General features: G+C 40.2%; 1 protein-coding gene across 2 annotated transcripts in view; it reads left to right on the top strand.

The window, feature by feature from the left end:
• CNTNAP2 (contactin associated protein 2) overlaps positions 1-16,787 on the top strand; it is a 1,008,227-nt gene that overhangs the window by 935,993 nt on the left and 55,447 nt on the right. For both annotated transcript variants that reach the window (XM_057431243.1, XM_057431244.1), the window contains exons 19-20: positions 5,847-6,092; positions 7,595-7,728. In XM_057431243.1, the coding sequence (XP_057287226.1) occupies positions 5,847-6,092; positions 7,595-7,728 (380 nt within the window). The remainder of the gene's footprint in view (positions 1-5,846; positions 6,093-7,594; positions 7,729-16,787) is intronic.

The raw sequence follows: 16,787 nt of genomic DNA, 5'->3' as shown, positions 1-16,787 counted from the left end.
CTCCTTACGCATCTCAAAGAGATATCAACCTGATTATAAAGAGAGCTTGCCAGCCCACTTACAGCCCGTAATACACTACTTATAAATGCAAGGATTTCTTATTCTGTATACGGAAAGGAAGTAAATCAGGGTAATGAGTTAAAAAAACACTAAGTCCTGGCTCCAAAATGTGATGAACTTTCAGTGTCTTTGTCAGCTAACTACAGGAGGCCTCCTCTGGTGTCAGTGCTCCCTGCATGCAGATGTTTTATCAAAGATGAGTAGAGCAGCTTCAGTAGCATTGCCAGCTGCTGCATGTCTGTGCAAAGGCAACTGAGAGATTTGAGGTTCTCACGCCAGACACCTCTGTGCAATATTTATATACCTGTGTGCTAGTTGGGTAGTATGGGCACCTCACAAGCTGATAAAGTATTTGTCCTTACAATATCTCTGTGATATGAGAAGACATTTTTGTTATAGTAATGCAGAAAGTGAATGAGATTATGAGGGAAGCAAGGAACTGCTCACTTTTAGAGTGGATACCTGTGGTATAGGAAGGACTTGAAGCTAGATCTCACCTATCAGAGTTGTCACTCTGAATACTGTGCAATCATTGAAGGGCAGTCTGTGCTATTTCTCAAATGGCTCTTTCAAAGATGCAGGTTTTTCTCTGAGGTTACCTAAAGAGCAGCCCCAAAGGCACCCTGGCAGGGAATCATGAAACCTGGTCTGTTGTATGTTTGCCATTGTGTTTTTCTTCATCCATCCTGTTTTATTTGATGGGGTTTTTTAACCTTTATGGGTATTTCCATTAGAAAATGAGCTGGGTTTTCATTTAGAATCATCAGGGAATACACGGTTCCGGTTGCCATTCCCTTATTCCGAGTCAGCTATCCTAGCCATCAGTTCAAATGGCTAGCATAGAAAGGTCTATAATAATTTCACATCCGTACATAATGAACTGCAGCTGTGATTTTCATGACATTTTTAGGCTTTCCTTGGCATGTGCAAGGCAGAATAAAAGGCACCTGGATTACACGGCCATTGCAAAAGAAGATTCAGAGCTCAGCCTTGCTTAGGTATGCCAGACTGGTTCCCTGCAGAAGCTACCTGTCAGTATTGACTAGGGAGGCTTTAAGGTGTAATGAATCAGATGGCTTCACCCCGTCTTTGGTGGCACTCATCCTGTTCTACTGAAGGTAGTGGGAAACATCACATGGATTTATGATCAGGCCCCATATTTTCACTGGTGCACATTATTTTTCATACCCCTGATTCTGATGCTCATTTGTTCAAGAAAGGTGGGGGTTTATATGCTGAGTACAGATACATTCATATAGGAGGGGCAAACACTCAGTAGGTTTATATTCCACTAATAACAACAAGCAGTTGCTGCATTTTGGTATTTTACTCCACACATAGACAACTGAAATTTGCATCACAAATTATTACAGTAATGGCATCCAGAATATGAGTCTTTAAAGTGTAGAACAAAACCTTTAAATCCCCACTTCTTGTTTTCACAAACTAAATACTGTGAGCCTGAAGGCAGGATAAAACAGTGAGTGAGCTAACCAGATGAATTATAAGCATTACTATTTTCAGAGCACTCAAAGTAAATTCTGACCCAGATACACAGCTGTGAGGTTCTGACCCTTTACTGATGCCCTGTGGCCAGGATGTATTTCAGTAAATCTTTGTGACCACAGCCTGGAAATAGCTGTAATTTCTGGTGCTCTCTAGCACTTTTTTAGCCACAAGCCAGCAAGCAAAGCCTTGTTAATCTATATTCAACATTCATAACTGTGAGAAATCAAAAAAGGAAGAGGTTTTGTTCAGCTGCCTGCATTGCCCTAACAGTTCTTTGTACATGCATAGAGTGACTGTCCTTGCTAAAGATTTTGAATATGCTGCTTTTCACATCCAGAACTCCATGCAGGGAAAACATGGCATTGAGCACAGGCAAGCAGCATCACAGAGTAATATTTTTAACTTATCAAATCTGAGCAGAGCTGAGGAGGCATTCAAGGCTGCAAGAATGGGACATGCTGTAAGAAGGCATTTCAGTCAGCTTTGTGACACAAAGAGGGGAGAATCTTTTTCTGCTGCAGTGTTCATGTGTCCTTGCCAGGCTTCCTAGTTGTCAAGGTTTTGTCTCTGTAGTCTGCACCAGTGTTCTACACTGTTGTGTTTTACACTGTTGCTGTCCATTAATAAGATAGCTTTCAAGGCTCAGCCTCAAAAAAGCCAAATACCATCATAGAATGATTTGGGTTGGACTGGACCTTAAAGCTCATCCAGTTCAAACCCCCTGCCATGGGCAGGGACACCTTCCACTAGAGCAGGTTGCTCCAAGCCCCATCCAACCTGGCCTTGAGCACTGCTAGGAATGGGGCAGCCACAGCTTCTCTGGGCACCCTGTGCCAGCGCCTCAGCACCCTCACAGGGAAGAATTTCTGCCTAGTATCTAATCTCAGTCTCCCCTCTGTCAGGTTAAAGCCATTTCTATTTGTCCTGTCCCTACAGGCCCCTGTCCAAAGCCCCTCTCCAGGTTTCTTGTAGCCCCTTTAGGCACTGGAAGCTGCTTTAAGGTCTCCCCAGAGCCTTCTCTTCTCCAGGCTGAACAAATCCAGCTCTCTCAGCCCGGCTCCTTAGCAGAGGGGCTCCAGCCCTTGGATCATCTTCTTGGCCTCCACTGGCCTCACCCCAGCAGGTCCATGTCATTCTTATGTTGGATATGAGACCAGAGAAGTAACAAGCATGACTTTCTCCTTGGTCCCCAGGTAAAAATTGACATGAGCCAGGTCTAGAGTTGACTTGGAAAACTCTGAGAAGGCCATTGTGGGACAGTAATAGCTGTCCTACGGCAAAAAGTCAAGTCCACCTCTTACAGAGCCATTCTTGAAAAGCTGCTGGTTTTAAATTGCGTGGGGTTGGGGATTGGTTTGGGTTTAGGGGTTTTTTGCTTCTTTTTAATGTGGAGTACTATTTTGCATTTGATTCATGGCAATCCCTGTTACCATTCCTATCCCAACTGCTAGCACAGCACCAGTTCAATTGCCATAAAGCCTGCTGAGTTCTGTATCTTTTATATACACACCTCCAGACAGAATATCTTGCTGAAGCTGTGCTCAGCCACACGTGTGCCATACTGGCAATGTTTTTCACAGGAGATGAAAAAGTAATGTAGAAAGAAGACAAGTTCTGAGTGTGAGTGAGTGTATGGCTACCAGAATCATAATCACCTGAAGAAGAGAAGAATCAATACTGACATTTCACTGCTGTTAAATCAGCAGCAAAGGAGAATGAGGACTCTGAGGTCTACAACACTGGCCCAGAACTGTTATGAGATTGTGTAATTTTTATAAGAGAAACAGGTTTTTTTGTTGCTATTTGGCTTTTTTCTCCAGTCTTTCAATACTCCTGAACCTAGGCAGAATGAGAATGTACAAAAACACAAGTAACTGAGTGGGGAGAGCGGGACTGGGGGGATGACCATAGAATTGCAGCCTTCAAAATAAGTTTGTCAGTTCTGGGTAAGTGTGCTTTTTGTGTGGAAGTTCTGGATCAGTTTCTGCTTCATCCCTTTTCCAGTTGAAGCTGGACAGTTTTGTAAAGTATGTGCAGCTCACACTGGGGATGTGCCTCTTGCTTCATCAAATTGTTTCAGATGATCCTCAGTTCCTGTTCTTGGTTCCTCTGCAACGCAGGCCCAACCTGTATGTACCTGCAGTCTGTCAACAGAGGACAACCTCACTGGATATGGATGTAGAAATAGGCACTGCTTTCTGAAGAAAATGATGTTACTGCCATATTCATTTCCCCAAGGCTTCTGCCTTGAAAGGGCAGTTAGCGGAGGGGCCCTTCATTATGCCTCGTGGCTGTCTCCCAAGAGTCATCTTCTTGGATAGCATTTGAAATATTACAAAAGAGGGTCATGCAGGGAAACCTCCACCACATTTCAGCAGCAGGGTTTGTGCTGCATTTTATTCAGGCAGTTTGAATGGTTTTCTGAATCAAGGGCGTCTGTGAGAGCTTCAGGAAGAAGATACGCTTGTGACCTCAAAGTAGATAGTTTTTTCACTGATCAGCCCTCAGCATTGCCAAGTCCTCTTATAGCTACATTCATTATAGAGAAAATGATCTTTTAGCATTTTCTAGTGTTTCCTAGTAGTTCAAACAGCCTGCTCCTGTGAGGTGCTGAGCACTTTGCAGCCCTGCTGCAAGGACTTCAGCTTCGTTCAGCAAAGAACGTAATGTGCATCAGCCTCTTTGCTGAACTGGAACTTGAGGGGATTCAATTGTTCCTGTTGAGGGCCTGATACACTCGCACAGCTGAAGTGAGCCTTCCACTTATGCTTCCTCTTAAAAGAGGTGGTGTGCGCATGAGGAGAATTTCAAGGCTCATTACAATAGTTTGTATGCCTGTAATAATACAGCTATACTGAAAATGATTTTCTCAGCACAAATCAAGTTAAACATACAGGACATCCTTTGCTGTTATGAAACCCCTTTGGAAAAAAAAAAGTCTTAGCATTTCAGAGAGCAGTTTAGGTAAAGCTTTCTTTGTAGCAGTGAGCATTTGAAGTAGCAATTCATCACATTTACAGCTCTGGAAAAAAGGGCTGGCTCTGGCCAGCAGCTCTGCTAGCGCCATAACCATGCCATTGGTACAATATCTGCCCAAGGAGCAGGTTGTGTGAGCTAGAAGCAAAGGCTGAAGAAGAATGAATTAGCTGTTGTAGGGATAGTTTTAAGCCAGTCTTGGTAATACGGCTACAGCATGTACTGCTGTAGATCTGTCGGTGCTAATGCTTATTTTCAATGCTGCTGTTAGTGGCAGAAGGCTTCACAGTTTGGGAAGTTATTTTCAGGTTAGGGCCCTTCACTTGTAATCCAGGAGTACTTAAGTTGAGTCTACTGCGAAATACAGTTGTTAAAGTGAATTGCCTCTCCCATAACTGTTTCAGCCTGATTTAAGGTTTCTCCTATAAAATGTCAGTCGTAAATCTATCAGAATGATCAAATTATTTATGGCACCTTGGGACCACAACTTGACTCCATGTTTTATATGGCCGCACAGTAACAGTGGCTATGATATTTTGAGATTTGGAGAATTTTAACAGGGTAACAGGGAAACGTAAAGCTTTTGCAGCACTAACTTTAGCAAAATTCTGGAAAGGAGCATCACTAAAATCTATTATAATTTTATCTGTCATCTTGTCTCTGCTCAGCTACTCTGAATGCAGTTCAGGTGTGTCTTGCCTTGTGCCCACTGAGTTGAGCTCCCTAGTTTATTTTATCTCCCATAAGGCCATACTGGTTATGCAGTTCCCATGAAGGATTGTGCTAGCAGTGGATAACTTTCTAGCATTGTGTCCAGTCCTATTTCAGATCTTTCAGGTGCTGGAATTGCCATCATTCCTTTGTGAGGACCTTCCAAATGCACTCAGGTTTGCTGGTCAGCATTGCTGGTTTTTGTTCTCCTTGAAAGTGTTTGCTTATTGTGTCTCTTAAATCTCTCTTTCTTGTATCTCATTATTTGGAGCATTATCTACTGCTAGACTTCAATGAAAATAAATCTAACGCATGGTTCTTCTCATCTGTAGTATTGATAGGAGACACCTTCTGTATGACTCAAAGGAAATCTTTGTTCTGTGAATCCAGGTACTCACCAGTAAAGTGGAGATTGTCCTTTTCATTCCTACTAGGAAATAGTGAGGCTCTGGACCTAAATATTGGTGAAGCACTTAATGCAGCAGTAGAACGTGCACAGATTAGTGCCAGTCAAGTCAGTAGTAATGTGTTTAATCCAAAAGGTGGCAGCATGTTGAATTTCTCTTTATTTTTTCCTTCTTACGTTCAAGATGTTGGAGCATTTTTTGAAGAGGGAATGTGGCTTCGTTACAACTTCCACTCCCCAGGGACTAGCATGAAGGATTTAGTGAGCCGAACACTTTTGAGTTCTCCAGATACCGAGACCACAGAGCCTGACCTGAACTTGAATAAAGAAGAGCTCAGCTTCAGCTTCAGTACCACCAAGTCCCCTTGTGTTTTATTGTACATCAGCTCCTACACCCAGGACTTCATGGCTGTGCTTGTCAAGCCGTCTGGTAAGCAGCCTCTCTGGGCTCTCCCCATTGAAGGCACAATTGATAATAACACCAGGTTGACATTAAGCTGAATATCTGAACTAATGAGAAAGTCTTTTCAGCTTTGTCATGTAAAAATAAAGTACACAGGACCTTAACCTCTGTTTTTTGTACTGATGTAGTGGGGTTTCATTAGTCAACCCATCCTCTCAAAGCAAAATGGGGAAAAGAAAACAAGCAAACACAGAAAACAAACCCACAAAAAACTGAAACCAAACCCCCACCCATAAAAAGCCTACTAAAACAGTCCGATCTGTGCCATGAACTAACATTATGGAGGGAACAAATAGGCATCCACATGTGGGTATCTGAATCACTGAACTCATGGCAGTAGTCAGTGGAAAGTGCAGTGCGCTGTTCCTTCTGAATATCTGGATACCCACTGAGGTGGCTAAAATATGGATGTAGGATAATATGTAAGGTGCTGAAACATTTTGGTGATGGTTGAAGGTTGGATATGGGTCATTTGCTGTTACAGTATTAAAGCTGTATATAAACTGAATATACTTTGATTCCAAATAGTGCGTTAGTGCCCAGCAAAAATCGTAATTAGGATGATTTTATTACCATTATCTTTTATGGGAGAAGTTAATATGAGTATTGCACATGCCGCTCATTTTTTTCCCTTCATGGGGAAGAAAGAAGGTGCCCGAGAGAAATCCCACGTCAAACATCTAAACTGTAGTTAGCAAAGGCTGGAGCTGCTCTTCTGGGACAGAGTATTTCTGGGTTTGATGAATAATGGGTCTGCATTTCCCTTTGCAAACATTCTTCTTTTTAATCAAATATTAAAATCACTTAAGAAGAGCGGACACTTCAATTTTGTTTGGGAAAGAAAAATCTGTCTGTTAAAATGTCATGAATATCAATTAACCACTTTCAGCTATACTTTTCTAACACTGTAACCTCAGGTTTTCATTTCACCATATATTATTAAATTTCCATAAAAGTCCAGACGGTCACCTGTCAACAACAATTAAATGAGAAAGCAGGAAAGTCCCTTGTGTAGATTATGTGTCAGTGTTGATTTGTTGTAATTCTGCCTTTATTCAGAGCATATCAATGGTTTATTCTTTCATGCTTTGTCTAACTTCAAAGAATTTTATTGCAGCAAGGATAATAATCTCAACAATAAAGAGGTACTTGATGCGTTCAAATTTGTACCAGTTGTCCATATTGTTCAAGGCACAGCTCTGATTTGTTTGGTTTACAGTCTGGAGTGTTTGCAAACACTAGTTTTGAATGCTGGTCATTGGCACTCTTCTGGGTTATAAACTAGAAGCAGTTTCCAGCCCAGTAGCTTTATAGTCTTAAACAGTAGCTCTTCTCTTACTGCAGAGACCAGCTCTTAGAGCAGTTTAAGTGTAGAACACTAACAGTTGTATGTGAAAACGAAGAGAGGAAAATAGCTGGTGAATAAAGATCAAAATACCTGAGGGTGCTTTTCACATTTCTTTCACTAGGGAATCTGCAAATTCGGTACAGCCTTGGAGGCACCAAAGAGCCATATAACATTGATGTCGACCACAGAAACATGGCTAATGGACAGCCCCATACTGTTAACATCACACGAAATGGACGGGACATAGTACTGCAGGTAAGTAGTAGATTGTTTGGTTCCATTACCTGTAGCTTGTAACATTTTGTATTTTGGTGGTCTCCGTTCCTCTGAAGACATCAGTGCAATTTAGGAAATAAAAGGTACAGTAGGTGGGATTCTGCTTGCAGATCACACTCCTAGGAGTTAACAGGAGCTATTCTCTCCCTCTGTTGCGACAAGTTACGTTGTTCTGAAATCCTCATTCTAGCGTGATGACAGCTGGGCTAATACAGGTGTCAGCATAGATGCTTGAGGGCATCAGAGTCATCTGGGCTGATGGATAACATAGGACTGAAGATAAACCTGCAAATTTAAATTTACCCTGCAGTCCAGTGAAATCAGAAGAGCTGTTCTGCAAAAATGAGCTGATGCTCGTGTGACAGGAGTCTGAGACAGAGTAGTATAGAAGGCACATAGCTCTGGCTTATTTAGGTTTTGGTGCAGCACAGGCAGGAACTTCATCTCTCCATATATCAGTTTACAAACCTTTGAGATAGCATAATACTATTTAAATAACTGAGGGGAATGCTGCAAAAAGCAGTCAGTGTTCCCAGGCAGCTTTTTCATTGTGGTCATTACAGCACTATTTTCATTCCCTGGTTGTCACATCTGAAAACACGGAGATTGCAGCAGGGAATGAAAACAGTTTTGTTGGCAGGAGGGTCTGGTGGATGGGATAGATTAATGTGGATTTGACAGTTCATAAGAAGCAAACCAAAGCCAAGAACAAATGAAAAATAAAAAGGGGAAGTCTCCTCAGAAACCAAGCCAAAAGGTGAAGGATGGCAACTGTCATGGTATTATCTACCTAAAGATTAAAATAGATCCCTGACAGTTATTGCTTGAACCTATCAAAAGGAAACCTTTTCAGTGCATTACAGTGTTATCTGACTAAGGCTTTTGGTACTCAGAATAACACTGAATGCACTGAAATAATTGTCATAAAATAACTTGCAAAAGTCCAGATAATCTAAAAAATACTCAGGTGATACATCCAAACACTTTCCAGGCCTTTGGAGGTTCTGAGGGGTATCAGCTGATATATGCATGTTTTTTCCACGCTGTTGCATTTGGATTTATTTCTCTTACTGCTGTTAGGTTAGGTACAGTTAGGTTCCCTTCTGCTGTTGAATGATTCTGTGTTGTGGAGGTATGGCATATGGCAGCTGTAAAAGTAAAGAAATGATTTTCTGAAGGGATCAGGTGAGATACCTTGCCCGGTTGGAATATATGGACACAGTTAAGAATGCCAGGCTTGCATCATCTTACCTACTTTTGGGGCCTAACCCTTTTTTTTCCCCAGTGTTTTGTGAAACCACTGCATATCTATGGCTCTGAAGAGACAGAAACATTTTTGTTAGTATTGCTCTGCAGGAGTAAAAATTCCTTAATCTCGTCAGTGTGCTTAAAACACAGCAGGTTTTGTAATCAGAACGCTGATACAATTGGGGCTTATTAAACGAGACAATCTGCCTGATGCACATGCAAGGATAGGGAAAGGAGGGACCCATACAAAGCAAATGCAGAAATCCTACCCCTACTGTATCCTGAAACAGAAGGTTTCTATCAAGTTTTGTTTGTTCTCCACAAGGAAGTTGATTTTGTTGCCTATCTGGTTATGTTCTGTAAATGAAAGAACTGTTACGACCAGAAATGGATCTGTTAAGTAGGTTGCTCACTTGAAAATGAGTCCTGTTTTCAAATATGAACTCTTCATAGTGTCTGAAAATACAGAAGATATAAATGCAATTTTTCTCAGCATCCAGAGGACACTTTATAAAGAATGAGTTTTCTCTTGCAGATCAGAGCAATGAACATTTGAGTAGACTTTTATTTCCTGCTAAATCCTTCTCCAGCCTGATGAGCAGCTGGTTTGCTTGCTTTTAAAGAAGACAGCTTGCTTGCCAGGTGCTGTTGCTCACACTTCCACATCTCTACATGGCATAAAAGTGTCACTAGAAGGATTTATTTCTCATCAAAGCTTCAATTCAAGAGCACTCAGTATTTTTGAGATCTTAACAGCATGTTCATACTTAGAATACCTGTCTTTCTAACTTACTGTAATAACCCTGTGGTACCAGAGAGATTTACAAAATCTGCAGCCAGGCAATAAATTGCTGCCATATGAACTATGTGAACCAGTTTTATCATGATTTTCAGGAGTTTCACTTATGTATAAATACAGTAAAGGACTCATTAGTGAACTCTGTGAGACCTCACCCAGTGCTAGCACCACTGATTTCTTACATAAAATCAGAATTACTATCCCATCAACGAGAATTTGCAGTGAGTTTTGAAATAACCCTATGCACAATATTGGATACCCATAAGGTAACAAACAAGCACAAGAACAAATATTTATTGTGAATTGTTTTCATTAGAATGACATCCCTATTCCTACCATTCCAAGACAGTGAAGACTAAAGGTAGTAGCAAAGACTCTGTCAAAAGATTTTTGTATTTCAGTTTTCTGCATTCACTGACATTATTTGACAAATCAGTAATGACTTCTGCATGAAGTAACAAGCTCCCGTTAGTGATGCCAGTGGTTTCTCAATGTTAAGATTAAGGATATAAGTTGATTTAGGTGTCAGGAAAACAAAATAACAAATTCAGGGGCAAAGATCTGCTCATTTTCTGCAATTTCCATCAGGGGGGTAAAATAAACAATTAATAATTCCTATCTCTTGCCTCTAGTAAAATACCAGATACTAGTAACTATGGCACACCTCCAAGGCTGCATTAGTTCACCTGCGGCAAGAAAAAGCCTAGACCGGCAGATGAGGAATGTATTATCCCAGAAAATGACATTTCAAGAGCTGAGCCTTAGGTCATAAGGGGCAATTCTTACTTTGTTTGACTTCATTAAAAGGTTTCATGCTTCAGCAGCGTGTTTTCCATATCATAAAAACCAGATCACTCTTTAGCAAGTGTTCATGGGTGATTAACGCTGTTCACACACTAGTGAAGTCTTCTTTTAAGAAAGCCAAGGACAAAGACTCCCTAGCAGGGGTTCTGATCCAAAGCAATGAAATCAATGAAGGGTCTTCCATTGACTCCAGCAGGCTTTAAATAGTACTGTAAAGAACAGCAGTAGTTGTATCCTAGTGCAAGACTCCTATCTCCTGCTTCTGTGCATGTTCCCAGAGTAAAATAAGGGCTGAATCTGGACCAGAGGCATTTCTGCGGTATTGCACAAAGCTGTATCAGCACTTTACAAAGAGAAAGGAACAAACCATATGATGCCCTTTAATCTTCAGTGAAACGAAGCTGGTAGTCAACAGACTTGGACTGGGCCTCTCAGCTTCTGTACTAAGATCTTGTACATTCTCAATGGATCTCCAGTTCTTCACACCTCCTTTAATGCCATTTCTAGGAAAGGTCTATGAGATGCGGCTTCTAATGCCTTCTTTGCTCCTGAAAAGGATTAGACCTGAGCAACTGCTTCAGAATTCCAGTGGCCCAGACCCATCCATATACTTTCAGGACGACTGTGTGCAGCCGGTGCACATCAGATCAGATGACTGTATGGAAGGATAGCTGACAGTTCTTTCTTTCAGGCTTGAACAGTAGGGAGAACCGTGGTAGAGAGGCAATACACAATCCCATGTATTAGCAATAGTAATTCCTGTCTCCATTCAAAGTGAACTTAATTATGAGGCTTAATGGAAAACCTGGCCTGAGCTCAGCTGTTGATACCATTGAAAATAATCCAGAAAATGTATTTGTACAGATGTCCATTTTGCAGCTTCACCAGAGGCAAACAGTAGAAACACCCATCTTCTACAGAAAATAATCAGTGAAACATTTGACCCTTACCCTTATGAAGCCAAGAAGAAACAGAATTTTTCTCTTATTTTCATTTTGAACTCTACTACTTGAAAAGAGATCACATTTGCAAACCCCTAGGTGCATAAAAAATGTAAATCATACAAGGTTAATTCAGAACGAATCTGAAGTGCAAAATAAAACGGTAAACATAATAGCAGTAAAAGAAAATGGGTGAGGTTAAGCAAAGCAGTCTGCATGTAATCCCAAACTTAAATGCAGTGAATATAGCCACAATTTTTATAATTGCAGATTAAATTTGCTTCTCATTAGAGGGAGTGGCAACTTTCTCATGGATTCAGTGAGGCTGTGATTTCACCTCCTATCATTATTTTTGCTGTAAAATCATACCTAGCTGTCGTTTTTCATGTACTTTGAAGCCTCGACGGAATGTGATCACTCTGTTTGAGCTCTTGCTAAACAGAGACCATAAAATTTCACCAAATGATTTTCAGCAGCTAACCCCAAAAGTAATGATAGCAGTGTAACACATTTTCTTGAAAGACATTTTATCTAGCTTTAAAGACTTCAGATGATAGAAAAGTTACCCTTTCCTTTGGCCATCTCTTCCAGTGGTTAAATGCTATTCCTATGGAGAATTTGCACCTAATTTAGTTTGAATTCTGCCGACTTCAGCATTTAACTTGGGGATCTTTGTGGCTATTCCTGATAGATGAAAGAGTTTTTTGGTGTCAGGTGTCATTCCCCTTCACACTTTCTGGGAGATGCTGATTAAAATATCTTTCATCTTGTCTATAAGAGGCTAAATAAGTTGAACTATTTTAGTTTACCATCAGAAGTCTGCCATTTTTGAGCCATAAAACAGTTTTAGAACTCTTCTCTGAAAACTCTCCCATTAAGTCACATTTTGAAAACCTTTACCTTACGATACAGAAATACCTTACTTATTTATTATTTGCTTCATTTTCTGGGCAAACATGCTGCCACAGCATCCTTTGTACACTGCTGTATATTGTCTAGACTCCTGATTCATTTGAAGACTGATTTAACTAGCATTGCACTGACTGGTAGGGAATGGGGAGATACTGTTCATGATTTGAAAGAAAAGAGCCACACATTATTTATAGCAGCTGCCATGAGTAAAACGTATTTTAAATATCCGGGACTTGAACCCCAGGTAAACATGTAAACCATAGTTAATACCACTGTGGCTGTAGCCCTCTGCTTTTTTGCTAATAAGCAGGTAATTTTATTATATTAAAAGCATATTTAATGAATTTCCAAGCAGGTTTTGCTTAACAAAAATTATCACTTGTTCTATTAATAGTAAAAGCCTTCCTGCTGAAATAAAACATTTAAAATCCCTGGAGATAAGTCATTTCCACTATATTGCCATTCTGCAATGGCAGTGTATTACTCAGAAAGCTAGTGCAACAGAAAGGCAAACTCATACCATTTGCTAGAGCAGAACCATACATTACATCTGCATGTTTAATGCATTAGCACTCAGTTTACCCACAGCTGCTAAGCTCTTTTCTCAATCAGAAGTCACACGAAAATGGTTTTTGCTCAGATTTGAAAATATATGTGTTTGCAAAGCTTATATTGATATATTGATCTCGTTCCTATAACCCTAAACACCATCTGTTTTCCAGAATATGAATACAGACCCTGATTTTTGCATACTGATATTCCCTCTGACTATAATGAAGTTACAGATGCTGCAGAGGGCTAGGTGTTCAATTCTCAAGAGTCTGTAAACAGCAGCAGCATACAGCAGAACAGAATTTAAATCATATGCATCAGAATCAGAAATGACTAATTCACCACTTAATAATTTTCTTATCTGTTTTTTGTGCTCACAGGATGTCCATGATCGCCTAGCAGTTGTGTTGGTTTTATCCTTCACTGAATTTACTCAGCTTCTTTATTTTACAGTGTGACTTTCAATCTTTCAGGTAAAGAACGCAGTTATGCGTAGGCAGGAAGCTCATAAAGGAGCCATTTTTCCTTCCCTTTTGTGCACAGTGGAGTTGGTCAGCAGCATCTGCTAGAAGTCAGCACAGGCCCATCGAATCCCAGCTAGCTGAAAGTAAGACAAAATGTTGTCATAAACAAGAACTCCTTTCACCCATCTGTAAAGGAGAGGGTGGAGTATCCATACCCTGAAGATCAGAACACAGAGTCAGGTCTTTCTCTTACTGGTAGATAGACAGTGGGGAAAACATGATCTGTGGAGCCCCATCACAAGATAGCACCTCGCCTCTGGTTTCATGATTGTAAAACCTGAGCCTGCCACCTTCCCTGTAGCTGACGTAGAAGGGCAGGGACAGATGCTGGTGTGCATATCTTCACAAAGGTTTTACCCTCTCTCTGCCTCAGCTGAGATAGTTTCAAACCTTGAGGCCTTTTGGAAGAACATTCTTCTTTACTCTCTGTTCTGTAAAACCACTCCATAAGAGAGGAACTCTTACATATCCATCCTTCTCATACCTTTTCAGTAGTGCCTGTATTGCTGGATTCAGAAGGATTTTTCAGTTGTCTTTTTCCAAACTTTGGCTGTATCTAGGCCACATATTGTGATAAGACCCAGAAGTGGAAAGTCTTCCTCACCCTAGACTCCCAAAGGACTGCAGAGTATATAGGCAGGCTTACCCACCTCACAACATGCGTTACTTGACACTAGCCTATGTTGAGACTGTTTCCTTTTTCCATAGTGTATTTCCAGCACTGAATGTGTGTGTTTTCCTTGGCCTGTATGATTGCTGGTTTGGCATCATTTTTTATGGGAATTAGAGAAACAAAGAATGAAAAAATCATTAGAGTCTAAGATTAAGCCTTAAAAAGTCAGAACTTAACATGAAATAGGTGCTTTCCATTATATGGCAGTACACGTTGGACAAATTAATGTCCTGTGAAAGTCATCTTTAGGTACCTGATGTAGATCTCTTTAATTTTAATACCTTGGCATTATATGACCTGCTGTTGCTTCTGTTAACATTTATTGTAATTCATCTATTAAAGTGAGCAATAAAAAGTCAACAGATATGGGAAAGAATCATCAGAATTGTTTCAGTAGAAGGAAGCCAGACTAAATAGTGTCCTTTTCCTTATCAGTGCTTCTGCTACATTTTGAGTTATGTATCTACATTGCCATTTCAATTTTATCCCAATTTCTGTATTTTTTTTTTTAAGTGAGGCAGATTATCCCTGGTATCATTTATCAGAGCAACAGCAGCTTCAGGTCCTGCTTATGCAAGTTTATTGCACATTCAAGTTTTTAAACAGAAAAAAAAACCCTATATATTGATTTTAATCCTTTGTGCCCTGTATCTATGTTTTTCCTGCATCTGTATCCCACATTGATCACAGTTCTGATTTAAATCTCTGCAAGAAAGAAACTTTATCGAAAAAGACTGCAGTTTGCATTTATTTAAGAGAACAAAATGCAAAAGGCTAAACCAGTGCATTGAACCAGCAAAACAGATTTGGAGTGGCTCCTAAAACAGCATTTACCCCTATAGAAATTTCATCTGAGGAGCACAAAGCACAATGCAAACCTTAAGTTCGCCTGACATCCTGCTGGTGAGATATGTGCCTCCTCCTGTGTTCCAGATGAGCTGTGAGGCTGGAAGTCTGTGCCAGTCTGAGATGGTAAAACATGCTGGGTTTATGGTCCTGCCTTTTTCTGTGGATCCACTGTTCATTTACAGCCTCTGGCTTGTCCCTGCTCTGACTCTGATCTGATCCCCACAAACCTGGGTCAAGGACCTGACTTGGCAGAAAAAGATGAGTGAAGCACTAGTGCCACACTAAGGAAGGAGCTGAATTGCAGTAACAGTGGCTTTGGTCAGCCTCAGGAATTACACAGTTGCTACCTGAATCTGCTCCTTTTCTGTTGTATTAAAAAATATGTATTTTCAGATACTAAAAATACAGTTTGTAAGTTTTCCCCAAACCTTTCAGCAGGGGAATAACCATGTATATTATTGATTTTCATAGTCAGCTTTCTGCTTTCTCTTACATTACTAACATGCCTGGGAGAACTCCATGTAAACACCTGCATATCATCCTGTTATTTCCTTGGAGTCTCATGCCCAGTCTATTCTAACTTTGTAGGCATTTTTGCACAGGAACCTTCCTTTTGTTATGCGGTATTATTACAGTTAGCACAAAAAGCCCTTGTCCAGGACTAGAGGAGATTCGTGATATAAGCGATAAATCATCATCATAAAGCAGAAGAGAAATACTACATTGGTCATGATGATAACACATCCCCTTCTTTATCCCGCTATTACTGAAGTCAATAGCAAAGTTGTATTGACTTCAAATGGTATAAGATTAAGCCTTACAGCATTATTATTCTGTATAATTCTGAAATGACTTGTTATGAAATGTCTTCAGCATAAAGAAAACCTCACCTTTATAGCAGTACACACACAGAGTCTAGATTGGCAGTGATACAGACGTAGAAACATCCACAGGGTGAGTATAATGTGTGCGTATGTATATATATCTTGTGTGTGTATATATATATACACATATATCTTTTTACATTTTTCATCCAAGACTGCTACTGTAATGTAGGCATTATGTTTGCCCTCAGATTGATATGTCTGTTAATCTCAGCAGCCCCATCAAGATTACTTTTATTATCTAAGTGGACAGTAATTTAAAAGAAATAGCATTTTATTGAACCGCTGCTTAAATCCCAGCAACTTCAGATAAAGACAGTCTGCCTCGGTGCGACGTGACTCGAGAACTGAAACTGCAAGTTCCCCAGCAACTGCCTTCTACTTTCATCTGTGTAACGCTCAAAGCCGCGCTGTGTGTTTATATTAAGCTCAAACGAAATTAATGAGTTTTTCAAGAAAAGGAGCTATAATGAAAAATCTTCAATATAATTTTAAAGCTGTAATTTTATACAAATTCCTGACATCGACCTCCGTGTGTGCAGAGGTTCTGTTTAATTTTCATTAAATAATGTAATATCTTTTTTTCAGATATTATTTGAAACTAGTAATTCCTTTTTCATTATGTGTCTTCTATTGAATTGATAGCCGGGTGTTTCATACAAAAGCTGCCGGCTGCTTATACTTGAGCACCCACTGGGTGGCAGTCACATACAGCTTTGGAAAGAATTTAGCTTGGTCCTTTCCCTCGCTAACCTAAAAAGAAGCCCCAGGTTAAGTGCCTCTAAAAAAAAGCTTTCTTTTAGTAGATAATGCTAGTTTAGAACGAAGACAGTAAAAGCGACCAGACATAAA

This window comes from Pezoporus wallicus, unplaced genomic scaffold (assembly GCF_028554395.1).
Source record: "Pezoporus wallicus isolate ANWC-B61680 ecotype Strahan unplaced genomic scaffold, APGP_CSIRO_Pwel_v1 scaffold_11491, whole genome shotgun sequence".
Lineage (NCBI taxonomy): Eukaryota > Metazoa > Chordata > Aves > Psittaciformes > Psittacidae > Pezoporus > Pezoporus wallicus.
Note: the sequence above shows the minus strand (reverse complement) of the source record. Positions and strands in the feature narration are given on the sequence as shown.